Raw genomic sequence first — 16,722 nt, forward strand, 5'->3', positions numbered from 1 at the left:
GAGTACTCTTAGGAAAGGAGCATGAAATCATCTTTCCCGGTTTCTTTACAGAGTCTCAGGTAGGCACACTCAGACGCACATTACAGTGCCCATATTTTAATTTATTCCGAACTTCTCTTTTCTAGGCAAGAACTACCACATCCTTTGTATTTTCTCTCTTCCCAACAGTCTCTAGGACTAGCAATTGCACTTGTCTGGGGGAGGTGGGTGCGTGGGAGTGGAGCCGTCTTTCACAAAGACACACGTCTGAATCACTTCCGCAGAGCTACAGGGATGTGTGGAGGAGTCAAGGTCAAAGCAGAACAGAGACAGCCGCCACTCCTTAGCCAAGTGACTCACTCTGGCACACGAGTGCGACACAAATATTTCGCGCCCAAGGTTGGTTCCTATGAATTTAAATGTCTGGCTAACAAGCATCCTCCTGGGTAAGCAAGGTATAGATTTTCCAACAGAAAAGACTGCTGCTACCTTACACGCTTTCACAATTTTCCCCCCATGTATGAAAGCATCTTATTTTTGAACATGCCATTCTTTCCATATTAGACTAAAACAGCACCCTGAAATCACAGCTGGGTTCCAAAACCATTTATATTTCAAGACTGTTCTCTAGCTTGTCTGCTTTTCTCCCCCTGAAACATAGTACTTGTTAGTGATGACAAAAGGAGGCATACAGCGGGAGACTTGCTGCGGTACTGGCTGGCGTGCTGGTGGAGCAAATCCAGTGCTTTCGATTCAGTGGTTGTTTTCGTGGTGATGCTAGGGCTGGTATTGACCTTCTCTGCCTCTTCTCTCCCTGACATCTTCCCGTAAACAGGGTAATGAAATCCTGGCGAGAGATAGGCCCCTGCAGATACACAACAAATGCCACATCAAGTTACAGACGACATCTTAAAAAAAACCCAAAAAACAAAAACCATTTGGATGACATGAATTTGGGACAAGAGTCAGAGATCTTCAAGTAGGGAATAGTGCATTAAGAATGGGCTACGTCATCGTTAAACTGTATCTAGGTTCTCCGATTCTCTTCTCCCAGTTAATTCATCCTGATGATCAGAGGTTTCTAAAAAGAAATGAGCTTCCAGCCATTTCATATGTTTATGTGTCCGTTTAACTCCAAGGAATAGTAACTGTTATGATTATGACAGTAAGTGCTCAGAATATTTTCCTAGGCCATAAAGTATCTGTCAGTCTAATGGCTGCAGCAGACCATCAGAGCCTATGGAAACTAGAGCTAAGGACTCTTGACATTTCGTCTAAAAAATGAAAAATCTTCCATGAAATCCATTTCATCTTTGGGACTTCTTTAAGTAGCATTAAATACAAGCCAAACAAAGGTCCCTCTTGAAGCATCTAATTTATCCTGAGTTTTAAAATAGCTAGTATTTGAACACAGCCTCTTCCCTCCAAAACAGTGAGAACCCGTGACACGTACCAGGGTAACTGTGCATTAGGACGGGAGAAACAGCCCGGTATGCAGGGTGGCTGGGGTCATACATCTGCGGGTAAGGGTAAGCATGCAAGTACTGTATGTAGGACTGATGCTGACTCATGGGGGAGGAGACGGCCACTCTGGCTCCCCGAGAGTCCTTCCAGTTCACGGGAGTCTTGCGATCATCGTTTTTCAGCTTGCTCTCATCCAAGGATTGAGAATCAGGACGCTTGGCCTCTTTGGGCTCCTCTTTGATGCTCGTTAACGATACGGGAAGGCTGGGCACACCACCCTCTTTGTTGGGGGTTTTCCTGGGACTATCCTCTTTTAGTTTCTTCTCTCTATCGAGTTCTTCTGACTTTTGCAGGTCTAGGTATTTGGGTTGGTATACATAATGATGCCATGTCCTTGAATCTGGATCCTGATTTTGGGGGAAAAAAAGAAGACATGTTTCAAAATTTCAATTTTCAAGAAAAACTCATTCATCACCATGACAGCACGATTACTATGACTTCTAAGTGAACATTTATTTATATGCTCGCACTGTGCAACGACCTTTACCGCCTCCTCTTACAGAGGAATAATGTCTGAGGTAGGCATCATGAATAATCCCTTTTACAGAAGACAAAAGCTAAGTTTTTCAAGCTCAAGTAATATCAGGGTCACACCGCTGCCCAGTTCGTGGAGCTGAGCTTCAAAACTTAGCGCCGCTGGAATTCAGAGCTGGGCTGTTAAGGTCAATTCTTAACATTAGGTAACATCCTCAGACATATTTAATCTAACCTCATTTTCCTTTTAACATCTCACACAGGTAAAAAGAATTCAGAAAACTTAAGCTGATAACAATGTTTTACTTACTGTTTAAGTAAGTTTTACTACAGTTTAAGTAATTATTATATCAATTTACATCATTTAGAGGGGAAAACTCTTGGTTTCCTAAGACATTTTCTTCACCTACTGCAGCTGAGGCTTAATATAACTGCATCACGTCTCATTATGTGCTAACATCTTAATCAAAACAAAATTAAAAATTAACAGGACACATTATGGCTTTTCTACCAGGAAACAAAGGCATCCATCAACCTCCCAAATTGTATAGTTCTAATGCAGCCCTGTGAAGTCACAGCTTGATTCGAGCCTCCAGAAATGGGGAAACCGAGGGTCCTTAAATGGCCTTTGTGACCTGCCCATGCCATTCATGATATAAACCCACTGGGTATCTGGGGTTAAGGCCCAACCCTGGGACAGAAATGAGCATGAAGAAAGGATTCTGTTGCTCTGATTCACCAGGGACCTCTAAGCCCCCCTCCCTCTCAGTGGGGGCTGGGATGCTGGGAAATACCAGAATTCATACTCGTGGGACTGCAGCTGAGTCAGGACATCTGAATTGTGACAGAAAGTGCTGGCACATGCGTGGTTTCACGGTGACCGATTTTCAGGTGTTGTCACATTTAACCTCAGACTGGCTGACCAGGGGGGCTCTGGGGTGACTGCCTGAGGCCCATCTGCCCAGACTCCCCGCTCTCCTCACAAGCGAGAAGCTCTGAGCTCTGCTCTGGGGTCCTTAATGTAGAACGTAAAACAGAACTCTAGGCACCTCAAGACACCCCAAGTTTCATTAAAAAGATGAGTGGGAAATGTGAATTTAAGGTCGCCATCTTCATATGCCCAGAAGATGCCAAAATGAATTTGAAAATGTAAAAGAACAAATTGTTTGAGTGCTCAGACTCAGAATCTCAGAGTTAGAAGAGAACTCAGCCACTGTGGGGTAGAATTCCCTCACTCTGGACTCAGAAAGAAGTGCAGGGACCTCATCAGAGTCAGTTAGTTAACGGCAGGGAACATGCGTCTGCAAAGCACATGGCCAAGGTTCTTTTCACTACACAACATGACAAGGAAACAGTGAGCGATGTACATTTCAGAGGTACACAAGAACTCCCGAGAATTCATTGAAAATATTTTTCAGGAGAAGAGGAATCCAGCCTAAGGAGCCCTTGGGTGGATTTCCTGTGAAGAACTCTTAACCAGATCAAGCCCAGCCACGTACAAGCCTCAGACTGCTCTCTCCCTGTGGGGACCACACTCCACAATCTTACTTGTTTAAATCTCGAGGTTGGGTCTACACCTGTCTGCTTCATAGAGTCCATGACAGATTTCATTTCTACAGCTTCCTTAATAAGCTGGTGGTTTTCCATCTGCTTAGCTTTGAAGCTGTCGGCCTGAAGCTGCTGCTGGTGATTGGAGAGAAGCTGTGATTTACCTGTCTCCTCAGATTTATTAGGCACTGACGGCCCTAGTTTAGAATGGTTTTTGTTAGGCTCCGGAGTAGAGGGAGCTTTTGAGATTGTGGCCGATGGCATGTTTTTCTGTTTACTGTCCTCTTTGCCCAGCTCTTTCAAGGGGAGCTCATTTTTCCTTTCACAGTCTCCTCTCCCAGTTTGGGCCATTTTCTGCTCTGCCAGCCTCTGGTCCTCATAGTACTTCTCATACTGCTGTCTATAGGCAGGGCTGGTGGCCATCAGAGACTTCTGGTCCATATAGAGCCCATAGGCATATTGGCCATAATACAGTGACTGAGCCAGGGCCGGGTGTCTCTGCGTGATCACCGATTGGTGCTGAGGCTGTAAGGATGCAGAATTATGGTCCACTTTCTTGGCCTCGAGCTGCTCTGCCTTGTCTTTCTTATCTGCATCTTCCTCAGACTCCTTCTTGATCTTCATTCCCTGCGCGCTCCCGCCGTTCCCAGCTACAGGGGCACCGACCTGCCCAGGGTGCATGTAACTCGGAGAATAATAAGGATCGTAGCCATGGTAATAGGGAGAGTGGGACTCTTTCATCTGAGATGATTGTGCTGTCGTTGAAGAATGCCCTTTTACAACACCGTCCTTACTGGAAAGGATATCTGACGGGGAACTGGCCTTGGACCTCACGCCCTCCGACCTGCTGTCAGAACCGCCGTCATCGGCAGCATCAGAGATGTCCGAGTAGGCAGGGCTGCTCGTCTTGGCTGCGGAACTCTCGGCCCCATTCTGGGTCAGCACGTGCAGCGGGGCCACGGGCGCCTGCCCGTTCACCAAAGCGCTGCACTCCATCCTCGAGGCACTCCCGATGGAAGGGCTGGGAGCGTTGTCGGTGAAGGTGTAAACCTTATCAGCCTCGGCTTTGATACTGGCCATCCGACTCTCTTGTGACTCGGACAGTCCGTTTGCCAGCCCTTCATTCTTGTTGAGGTGGTCCTTTAAAAAATGCCCAGATACATCTCTGCCAGCCCCCTTGGCGTCCTCTAGTTTGCCCAGCTTCGCATCCGTTTTCGGGCTCCCCGTCTCTTTCCCTTCTTTGTCCTTCAGCTTCCGCTTCTCCTTTTTCTTTTTGTCTTTGAGCGACACGAGCGCTGGGTTCACGGTGACGGGCTCCCCCATAATCGTGGGCTTTGGCTGAATGGGCTTTAACGGAGGACTCTTTGGTGTGGCCTGGACCGCCGTGGTTGTGAGGGAGGGCAGTCCGGGTATGGTCCCCGTGGTGGTTCCCGTAAAGGCTGCGGTGGGAATTGCGATTAGCTGTGGCGGCGTTGGGGCCGGAGCAGGGGCAATGGGCCGGGCACTTTTAAGCTTAGAGAGGTTTTTGTCCATTTTGCAACTGTTGGCTTTTTTGCCCTTTTCTTTCTCTCCCAAATTTTTCTTGTCGATCAAGCCTTCTGCTTCCAGTTTGGGCATTTCGGCAGCCAAACTGCCGTCTGCTGCCGAGCAGCTGTCTACGGTGGCCGTCATGTTGGAGATGACTGGAAGGTTGTTGAGGTCACTGTTGAGGCCCTTCTTTTTGCCGGAATTCTTCCCAGGCTTCGATCCGATAACAGAGCCCGGGCCATTGCTCATCAGCTCTCTCTTCCCCTTGGGGGTTCCGGGGGGGTTCCCCGAGCCAGGGGACACTGGCGCCTTCACCTGCTCGTAAGTCGATACACTTGTGCTTGGCTCGCTGCATTCCAGCGCCACGTTGCTCAAGGCCTCCTCACAGTCCGAGATCTTGCCCTCGCTGTCCGGTTCGAACTCCAGCTTGTTCTCTGGGTCTAAGTGGGCATGAGCCTGGTGGTACCTGAGGCCGTTGATGTGCTTGTACTTTTTGTTGCAGTTTGGGTGTGGACAATCAATCAACACCGTAGAAGAGCAGCCCTGGTCCAAAAAAGTCGTCTCTGGTTTCCCTTGAGGGGTGGTGGGAGTGCTTCTCGAATTTGTGCGGACACGCTTCCCGGGCTTACTGTCCTCGGAGCTGGAGTTCAGGTCTAGCTCCATCGGAGGCTTGTTTTTCCTTTTGTTGGTGGAGGAGGGGCTGGCTTTGATGTCCTCCGCAGCACAATTCGGGGGTGTCCTTCGCCCGCTGGCATTAAGGCTGCCCCGCCTCCCTTTCCCATTGGCCCCCCCTCTGTTCTTGTTCTGCAGCCCTCTGGACTCTGTGAAGCTGGCCTCCGAGCCCGGGGCAGCTGCGGTAGACCTCGCTCTTTTCCCCCGGCCCCGGCCCCCTCTCATCTCCAGGTCGCTGGTGGGTGACTCGCAGAACCTAGGGAAGCAAGTAACAGATGTCAAAACGAGCATCCCCAAAGAAGCCGAGTGAAATCACAAGGCACGCAATGCAGCAAAGAGCAGGCAACACCCCAGCAGCTTGAGGGCTGGGCCCAGATAAAGAAAAGTCACCCAATTCTTCCACTGACAATTTCAACACCTGCGAAAGAACAGGCTACCAATGGCTTATGTTCTTCCTCAGAAAACCAGCTCGGGTAGCTAAGTTTCCAATCCAGTTCAAATTCCCATATTGAGAAAAAGAAAACAAAGGAGAAAGAGAAGGGGGCAGGAAGTAGTGATCTCCCTACAAAAAAGCAACCCAGCATCTGCATTTTACTGTATTCAATCCTGAATTGCTCATTGCTCTTTTGCCTGGTTTCAATTACAAACTGACTTTTATGTATTATTAATCTCTCTCTGTAGTCTCCTTGCAAAGAGAGGATGGGGGAAGGAGAGGGCAAGAAGAGGAAGGAGGAGAGGAAAACAGAGCCTGAAATCAAAGGCTCCATGCCTACCTGGGAGGGGCCCAGTCGTGCTTGGTGCAGTCCAATAAGGTCCCTACATAAGTTTTGTTCCTCCACGTGACATTGACCACTAGGACACCTGCAGGAGTGGGGAATGAAGATGGACCAAGGTTAGCACAAATTACCCTATTTCCAGTTCATTTATTATTACTGTTCTTTTTACCAGCAAAGCTCTATTCTCATTTGCTTTCAAAAGCTGTGGTTTGCATTCTTCCTCTTTCTGGTTTCAGTGACCTCAAGCAAAAACCCACAGGAAATCATGTGTGTGTGTTCACGAGCATACGCGCGTGGTACAAAAGGGTAAGGGCTGCGTGTGAGAGTGTAATCAAGATACTGCTGACAGAAGGAAATGGTTTTTGCCATGTCCTGCTGTAAAACAGCAACACTCACCTCTTAATTTTTCTATTATTACACATAATTGCTTTCGTTTGGCAAGCAGCCAACAAAAACTAAGCCCCAGTTACCAGTGCTTAAACCAGAAGGTGACTGAAAGGGATCGGTTTTGCTTCCAATTCAGCAATATAAAATAACGGTGATTTTTATTTAGGAAAAAAATGATGCGCATGCACAAAAATAGGTCTAGAACGGGGGAAAGCGGGAGCTTGGAGTTCAGATAGCAGACAATCAGCTATGATTTCTCTTTCCTAATCCTCCCCTCTCTGGCTTTGTGAGACAAGAATCAGCCTTGGTATGGTATCTGTTTCACTGTTTGGTATTGTTTCATATTAAGGACTCCTAAAATAGCCCTCTTAAGAAAATAAATGTGCACAATAAGTTTGCTCTTGGGGTTATCTTTAGAATCAACTTTAGTAAGCATTTGCCACAGAGGATTAGAAAAAAAAAAAAAAAACAACAACCTCAAAACCAACACGCTTGTTTCCTGCAAGCCATTCTGCTTTTCCCAACTGCTTTGCAGACAGACAATTTAATTTAGCGCTGCATCTGTGAATTACTAAACTTAAGTGCACTTAGTATACCAAATGTCACAGGGAAACAAAATATAACATCCTCTTTATTTCTCTAGAGGACAAGTGCCGTATTTCTTTAAACTCACTCCTTTAAAGCATACAGTAAAAGGACCTAGATTTTGAGACACACATAAAATATGAGGGTAAAGAAATAAAGTATTTAAGTGTGTCTTAGTTTCTATAAAGCACCACTCCCCCTTCTTTCTTGGAAACACCAAGGGGCAATACTCAAAGTCTATTTCTAGCTGGTTTACTCGCTTGCTCACTGCCGTTTTGAATTCTGCAGAAAATCTGTACTGAACTCCTTTGTGGCAAGGGACACCTCACAAGGTAAGACTCATTTCCTTGGGAATGTCTTTAACAGCAGGTAAAATATTTGCATTGTTGGGACTCATAGTGGGGAAGAAAGGATTTCTTTCAAAAGGCCCAAAAAGAGATTTAAAAATTGTTTCCCATATGGTCTGTGTTACTATTACTTAGGTGACAGCTGAACTTACTCACTATATCAGTGGGGGGCGGGGGGTGGGGGTTGAGGGGGAGTTAGCACGAAGCAAAGCAAGCATTTCCTCAAATCATAGTTGACTCCATTCTAATTCCTTCAGGGAAAAAAAAAAATTAAAGCCATTGAGTATAAAAATTCTTATTGAGATGAGATCGATGGTAATTAGGCATTTGGTCAAAATGTGCACAAGACGGAACAATTGGAGGAAAGGATTCTTTATGAGCACATCCCTTCAGGAAAAGGGAGCGGGTGGGAGACAAGGCGAAGGGGAAGACGAGCTGGTTTTCTCATCATCTGCTCTCTGGGGCACTGTGTGTGGTGTCAAAGACCTTTGCAGCTGCTTAAAATTCTTTAGCATGTCAGCTATATTTACAGTGCAGGAATCTATCTGTAGTGCCAGAAGGGTACTGCATTTTAGCTTTAGACGCATTAGGCTGAAACACCGCGTTCCAGAGTCCCTGATGTAGCACAAATGTATAATTAAAATTGCTTGAAAGGAAACATGAAAGAAACAACAAACCCTCCATTCTTACAGTAATAAAATTAAAAACAGGAAAAGTCTGCACAGACACTTAACATTTGTCTGCAGTGAAAGGCTTTTGTTATTGCTTTTCCCCAAAGGGTTTCGCGTTTCCAGCAAATGATGGCCGCGGATTGGCCGACGCCTGCTGGGAACGCCGGCGTCTGATTGGCTGAGCCGAGGGCGGCCGCCCGGACCAGCGAGGCAGCAGCCCGGGATAAAGGAGCATCGCCAGGGGAAGAGGCGGCCGCGGTGGCGGGCTCGCCACGAGGCGAGGGCGCGCTCCCTGAGCCGGGTCTCTCTTGGGGACAGAGGGCTGCCCAGCTCCGTAAATCAACGCGGGCTGATCCGTGTGTTGAAAGGCTACTGTCCGCGTGACCGTGCTGGCTTTCCCAGCACGACCCACACTGCGCAGCTCCACGCACACACATCACGACAGCCGGCTCACAACCGTCTCAGCATCAAATTCCTGGTCTCGGAACAGGACAAAGGGAAACGTGGGGGCCGGAGAGAAGGACGGGACCCCAACACAAAGTTAATCGTTGTTTAGGTGGGGTTATCGGGTGAAGCTGTCACATGGGAGAAACACAAGTTGAAACTTCCACACTGCAAAACTATTCCCATCGCCTGACACTATTTCTTGAAGCCACACTCCTATCTAAGTACAAGTGACAGTATTATAATCATTATCATTCTGAAAAAAAAAAAAGTCTATTTTCAACTTCAAAGGGCCTCAATAAGTCAGCCTAATTTTCCTAGAATCCCTCTATATTTTAAAAAATGTTCAAAATAAATGCTCTACTCCCTGGAAGATTTTGAACAGTTTCTTAATTAAATACGTGTGCTTGGTCTATTTTTCTTTATATGCACAGTCCACAATGTCACGTAATATTTATGTCTGCCTAGAATGCACGTGCGAATACACGCACGCACATGTTTACGCAGCCAAATCTGCTCTGTATTGGAATGAAGGCTTAAGGAATGCTTCTCATATAAACTACAAAGTGTACTGTTTCTTTGTCAGGAAGTCTATGTTTAGACAACATCCTATTGTGAGGGGCCAAGTACAAAGGTAATGTTTAGTTCTAAAAGATATAAACGGCTTATTATTTTGGAGTCACAGCATCTTGAACACTTTGTAACCCACGGCCATATAAAGCAGACTATACTTTTTTAAAGGCATAAATGCCCAACATGAACATGAGTCCTTCAGAAGCCCAAATTTGAATTTTATAAACCTGGGCATGGTTACTTTTCTCACTTATCATATATAAACTAAAAACAAATGTACATTTATTCCAAAAAGAGTTAATATTTCTCTAACTACACACTTATTCCTTCAAACATCTGGGCAATTTGCAAGGTGCTGGGGACACTGTACAAGTCCTTCTCATCTTTATCTTCTCAGGTATCCCACCAGATTTATTATCTTCCCTTCCCACCCACAGACTGGGCATCATCTTTCTCAAAATGCTAATAATGCCTGCCCTGTAACACTTTAAATTTGAAAAATATCTTCAGATTATTACCAATAAAGTAAAAATAAAGCTGAAGAGAGCAACAGATGGTTTGGGTGTGCTTCCCACGCAGGGTTTTCTTCTTTGTATTAAGAGTATGTCTTAGATACTGGTACACAATCTAAGCTGCCGCCGCCACAAAGCATATTACCTACTGGACACTTAGTAAGAAGGTGGCCTATGTTCTATAACCTGAGCCCTTTCCTTACCTCTATAAAAGCCAAAAGAGCCCTGAGATCCCACAAGGATTCCACATTCACAGTGTTCTCTTATCTCCTCTGTCACTACTTTGCAGTTAAGTGTTCCCAGAGAGATGGTCAGGCCCATTAAGCATTTATTGTGCATCTACAGGGTATACGACACTAGGAACCTATCTGGTGCTACAGAATCAACCATGTTTTTTGCCTGTAACTCCATACAAACTCTACACTTTTAAGAGTCTGCAAATTTGTAGCCGAACATAGGGATACCCTGTATTCCAGAAGTGGAAGTATGGTTTGCATATTACCCATACTAGAGAGTAGGCCCCTTAATCGATCTCATTAAACTAGACCCAGGATGTGACTTTCATAGTAACCGCCCTGCCCACAGTCCCTGCTCAGAGGGTAGTCTCAGGAGACTAGGCTCCTAGACCACTTATCCTAACCCTGGCCTCCTCTGACTGTTCCAGTGATGGGCAACTGAAGCAGAGGTAACTAAACAAGGATGTGCTTTGGGAATCTGAGCTAGTGGTATAGAAGGGGAAGTTGATAACAAGAGTAGAAACCTGTAGGTCACAAGCTACTGAAGGGAGAGAGGACCATGATGGAGACAAGGATATAATAGCTATGAGCCAGAGGCCAATGGGTAGTGCAAGGCCCTCATATTTGTGTGTCCCTTTTCCTGCCTACTTCATCACTGACGGGGTGGAGGTGGTGGGGGGGAGGGCAGTGTCTCACCAGGACCCAGGACTGTCCTGATATTTTCCAGTCATCTTGTTAAAAAGTCGTCCCTGGGCTTCCCTGGTGGCGCAGTGGTTGAGAGCCCGCCTGCCGATGCAGGGGACACGGGTTCGTGCCCCGGTCCAGGAAAATCCCACATGCCGCGGAGCGGCTGGGCCCGTGACCCATGGCCGCTGAGCCTGCGTATCCGGAGCCTGTGCTCCGCAACGGGAGAGGCCACAACAGTGAGAGGCCCACATACCGCAAAAAAAAAAAAAAAAAAGTTGTCCCTGGTTCTGAACTACAATCTGTCTTTGAACACCTAGGTCCTGGCTGTGTCTTCTGATACCCTACAGACAGTCCATTTGACAGCCTTTCACCCACGCAAGGTCGATGACCATGTCGATATTCCCTTTGCCTCCAATTGCCCTCTTTTTTCCCCTCCAGCATAAACAAGTTTCTTCAACCATTCTTGTTATCACACTTTTAATTGCCCTGGGAAAAAAAAACCTTTGAAGATGGACTTGACCAAATCCCCAAGGAAAGTTCAGGTTTCTAATGAATCAGAACCAAGCAGAGACCACGTCTAACGTTCTCTCTTCTATGAATCCTCTCCAGACACACAGACCACGCATACCGCCAGAAAACGGCCACTCCCTCCTGAGTCCCCACTATGCTCCATCCAAGTCCTCTCCCCAGTGGATCTCCCCAGAATCCATGGTTTCCCTCTGAGTCCACAGCTAGACACTTTCTCAGCCTCCTCCCTACCGGTTAGACGTGCTCCTGTCCCTCAGTTCTATGAAAGGCAAGTGAACCGATAAGTGCCACTGCCAGGCCTGACCCAGAAGCATCTCCTGTGCACGTGCCTCAGACCTCTTCACCTTCCTGGCTCGCTGGCATGGAGACCAGAGCAACCCAGAAGGCCACAGAAGATGTCAGAGCCTCCTTCAGCTGGGACCCTATGACTAGGAGAACCCGCATCCAACAGGAAGACCGAATTCCCTCCATTAGGTGAGCAGCAAATAGACTCTTACTGTTTGAACACTGCGGAGACTGTCTTAAACTACACGGTCCCTTTAAAACCTTACTCCACTCATATACACAAGAGGCCTGTCTCTTCCAGCCCGACTCCACTCCTTGAAAACATGAGTACTGTCTGCACCTACCGTACCTGTGGGCACAGTGCCCAGCACATGGAGGGAGTTCATTCGACTCCCAGGGGCTACTAGATGATGACTGAAGAAAATCGAGATGGGAATGCTACCCAGTGTCTTCTTTTCACGATTACCATACTTTTCCAATAAGCATCGTCTCGCACTAGCTTCAAGATGATAGGAATTCTCCGTGGAGAGATTTCGCTTTGAAGATGTTATAAATATGGTTTATGAATTACTGTTTCTGGGATTTGTGAAGATGTTTCCTCAAGAACTGGGCAAATGCCTGATTTCCCAGCGGATCAGCCTAACTCTGTTTATAGTAGAGTTTACAGACTCTTTCAGAGTTTTTAAAGTGCCTCACCCCTGGGACAGAAGTCTTTCGCCAAGCACTGCAAATGCCGAATTTGGAATCCGACATCGTTTTTTGACCCTCTTATTCACACTGCCACATCTGGATGGCTTGGGTGTGCACTTGTGCAGTAAACAGAAACCTCACTCCAGTAACACCGAAATGGAACCCATTTATGCCACGATCCTTTTTTTTTTTAAGTGTACACATTTCTTTCCTCCTTTCCATTTTTTTTTTCTAGTAGAAACATTAGTGACAATAGGAATGTCACAATATGCTGTTTCCTGAGTACAGGATAAAGTTCATGTATTTAGGATATCACATTACTGTCGATTTTCATACAATGTGACTATTGTACAAGGTAGGATTTATCACCACTCCTCTGTACTGAACTCCCTCCTTCTAAAATTCTGTTGTGCCCAACACTGGTACTTTTTAAAAAGCTGAGTCTTGTCTAGTATCCTTGTTCATGTTTCTGGCTTCAGAGCTTCAAACCTTCAGATAGGTCTTTCTTCAAAGGACAAAGTTGAGTTTATAATCATTGGGGGAATTTTAAATTCACAACTGGGTTGCCAATGAAGTACCTGACAGCCAAAGAACAGAGGGACCTTCCTATTACCTCTGCCAAGGACGTATGGAGCACGAGAGAACCAGGAAAATAAGTGTTGTGACATGACCAGAAAATGCAGTATTTTTTTTTTAAGAAAGAGCTCTACTGCTGGGCTGAATGTTTGAAGAGTCACTTTAACCACATCCTGTAATCAAACCATCTGGAACACAGTGCTGCGATTAGTCACCCTGAACAGTGGGCTTTATCTGAACAAATAGTGTAGGCAATGGGGTTGGGAGATAGGGCAGTAGTAACAAGGGGAAGTGTAATGAACGCTTTATGCCCTAGTGTGCCGCCACCCCAGTCATAAACCCCAGAGACGCACTGCTCTGGTGTTAATGTCCTGCTTTCATGAAAGCACAGTGAGCTTAAAGATTAAAGGAATGAAGGGCTAAAAATTGCTGGTTCGGATAGATGTTCTCTGCCGGCGGCTGGAAAATGCCGGCACCACGCTGTCTACGTTAATTATAACCTCTCCAATGACAGTTCAGCATTCCTAGTAGGGTTCGGTGTTATTTTCAGGACATTAGGAACAAGGTCCATTTATGGGAGGACAGTTATGATTCTTTATTTGCCAGAGGTTAATCTGAACACTGAGACATTTCTTTCTGGTTCGTCTAAAGCCTTTCCATAAATAACAAGAAAAAATGTAAGACCTTAATTCAAATAAATGTGTTAAACCAATACCAAAAAGCAATGGCAAAAGGCTGTTGTAATCTACATTTGAAAAGATGATGTTCTTTCTTACTTGACTGTGCTTATCTCTTTCAAAAGTACATTTGATCATCAGGATAGAATCTATGGAAATCTTAAAACAAAACAAAAAACCTGAAAGGATTCCCCCCCACCATCACAAATACATTGGATAAGCCCTAGAAGAGGGGGTGGGGAAACTTGGCTAAAGAAACCCTGTTTCCCCATGGGTCTTATGGTTTAATACACAAAAGAACAGAAAGCCACTTCCATCACTGTCACCTCCCCCGCAGCCTTTGTTCTGAGGCCTGATGAGCTGTATTGATTTGGGAAAATCATTGAGCTTCTTGGAAAACTAGACTCTCGCTTATTCACTGCCATCTATTTCTTTCCCGTGAAGACAGGTGGTCGATACCCAGTTGACTGGTCAGCGCAAAGAAGCTCTCGCTGCTTTTCTTTTCTCACTTCCCTAGAAACGTTATCCTTCCCCTCTTCTAGAAAATACAATGGCCTGTGAAGAAGTCTTGTGGGTAAAAAGGGGGAGCAGGAATAAGGTTCTTTTTGTAAGGCACCACCGGGAACACAGAAATGCTGTCCCACACATTTGCATGGGAGCCTGCACCATATATGTGGATGGTGACAGTATTTTCACTGACCAAGAATTACACAAGTTTCAGCCTTCATGAAAACTTTGATAGCCCAAGATATAATTTTTAAAAAATCAGAACAGATTACTAGAGCTCAAATAATATTTACTAAGAGATGCTTTACTTCTTTTAAATAATCAGTACTTATGTTTTAGCAAGTTTCATAGTTCACAGGTGTCATTATAGACATTTCGGGGTAGAGCCAGGCTGCGTCCAAAGCCCCCTCACTCCCCCCCCCCCGCCCCTGTGCTCCCAAGAAGATGCTTTTCAGGTCGTGATCCATCAGGGCCCAGACAGAACACAACAGGTAAAAGATAAAAGATGAAGGAGGGAGAGAGAGAGAAGGGACAGAACAGAAAACACACAGTCTCTGAGACAGACATTTGGAGCAATTTAAATGCATTAACTGAACAGGTACCTGTGCAGAGTATATGTACACACGTAAACATTTGTACAAAGAGGTTTCATTTCTTGTCTTTGAAAGTCTCAGTAAGGTATCCTTGAGGCCTGATAAGCGACAGCACCACTCTGGTTTCCGGGGCAAAGTTCTAAACCTGAATTTTCTCCTCCTCCTTTGCAGGCAGGCATTAGTTTATGTGAAATCAGATGCACTTAGATGAATGATTTCTAGTGCTGGCAGGTTTCTCGGGCCCTCTCCTTTCTGGAGGCACAACTTCCTCATTAGAGTGAGAGAATGATTTCTCATCCCCCACCCCGCCCCCTTCTCTTTCTCCCTGGGAAGACGAGGGTTCAATGCCAACAGTAACAGAATGGACTCCCCTGTCCCAATCCAGTCTCACAAGCTTCAATTATTAGCTCGTTGGGAGATCATTTTTTCTTCCTTTAAATAAAAGCATTCCGAAGTTTGGGAAAGGTATCTGATAAGTATTTATTGAAGTAGGCCTGCAATGAGCCATGATAACGATATGGTTGTTATTTTATTACCTCCTAACACATCGTTCCTTTAACAGGGTTATTTTAGGAGACAGCTAGGGGCCCTGGGCAGACAGCACACAGCCAGCATGCCCCAGGAGGAGAGGGAAACAGCCTCTCTACACTCCCACTTGCAGCTTCGCAGGCCACTGAAGATAAGCAACTGGAAGAATGCAGGCCTTTCAAATCATCAGGCCCAGTTGTTTCCTGCACTTAATATTAATTACAGGATCTTTTCAGCTAACAACGTCTGCATCCAGGATCTCCACAATGCTGTTTCTGCAACTTGGAAAACAGGTAAATAGAACAGCAAAACCAGGCCACAAATAAACTATACTGAAGGCAGAACCTTCCCCTCTACACCACTGCCCCTAAAAGAGAGTGTTCTTAGGGCTAAAAGGAAGAAGGAAGGCGCAGGAAGCCATGAATTTGAAAGGTCATTTAACAGATACCTGCCCTGTCCCTGTTTCCTGTTGCAGGCCGCAGTCTGTTTCATGCCCAATGCTCCCCCGTGGCAGGAGCAGCAGAGGGACGGGGCAAGAGGGGAGGCAAAGTAATCACTGGGATGAACGAAACTGAAAGATGCAAAGGAAATAAAATCTAAGACTGAAAACCCTCACACACTTGGGGAAGGGGGTAGGCTCGGGGAAGGGTTACGAAGGCATCCGTTCTCCCAATACCTCTCATCACCTGTCTTCCTCACAGACCTCTTGTAGATCAATCTCGGTGGGTGATTAGCAGTTTCAGATTTAAATGCTAGTGAATTGCTTGTCAGAATCTGCGTTAACACAACTAGAGATTTTAGGACTGCATTTTTAAAGTAATTTCTTACCATCCCCAGTTCCTTGAGATATAAGGAGACAGTGGGAACCAATTGACAATTATGCTCATATCAAAAAGCTGCTACTGATGCATGTATCTCCCTGGGACTGAAGAGCCAGGCTTCATATAAATTATGATGCTTTATTTAAAGCCAGAGCGCTTATTTGCTTTTGTGCCAGCTCTGGGCCCTTTTCATCTGCAGCTCTACTGGGCCCAGGAGAGCACACATTCCTACAGCTCTGCTGGCCACCAGCTGTGTCCCCGTAAATCATAAAACCTCTGAACAAGCCATTCTTTACAAAGGCCAACAGCATTTACTGGAAATGATCACTCTGCTATTATTCCACTTGCTGAAATTTAAAATAGCAATTTACAACAGCAGCTGAAAAACAAGGAACTGCCTCTCTCACTCGTGTGTGTGTGTGTGTGTGTGTGTGTGTGTGTGTGTGTGTGTACATCAACGGGAAGGCTCTGATGTATCTGGCACACAAAGGGGTGTATTTTGTGTGTCCCCTAAGACTCACCGTCTTTGCACATCTAAAAAGGAAATGAGGAACGTGGACGTCAGAGAAGCCAGA

At 45.8% G+C, this 16,722-nt stretch overlaps 1 protein-coding gene across 1 annotated transcript in view; it reads right to left on the bottom strand.

The window, feature by feature from the left end:
- The window catches only part of ZNF608 (zinc finger protein 608), a 104,472-nt gene that overhangs the window by 2,286 nt on the left and 85,464 nt on the right, over positions 1 to 16,722 (bottom strand). The window contains exons 4-7 of the mRNA XM_082650314.1: positions 6,498 to 6,585; positions 3,526 to 5,980; positions 1,433 to 1,850; positions 644 to 844 (exon numbers count right to left, since the gene is read on the bottom strand). Of these exons, the coding sequence (XP_082506440.1) occupies positions 644 to 844; positions 1,433 to 1,850; positions 3,526 to 5,980; positions 6,498 to 6,585 (3,162 nt within the window). The remainder of the gene's footprint in view (positions 1 to 643; positions 845 to 1,432; positions 1,851 to 3,525; positions 5,981 to 6,497; positions 6,586 to 16,722) is intronic.

The sequence above is a fragment of the Grampus griseus genome (genome assembly GCF_964374135.1).
Source record: "Grampus griseus genome assembly, chromosome: 3".
NCBI classification, from domain to species: Eukaryota; Metazoa; Chordata; class Mammalia; order Artiodactyla; family Delphinidae; genus Grampus; species Grampus griseus.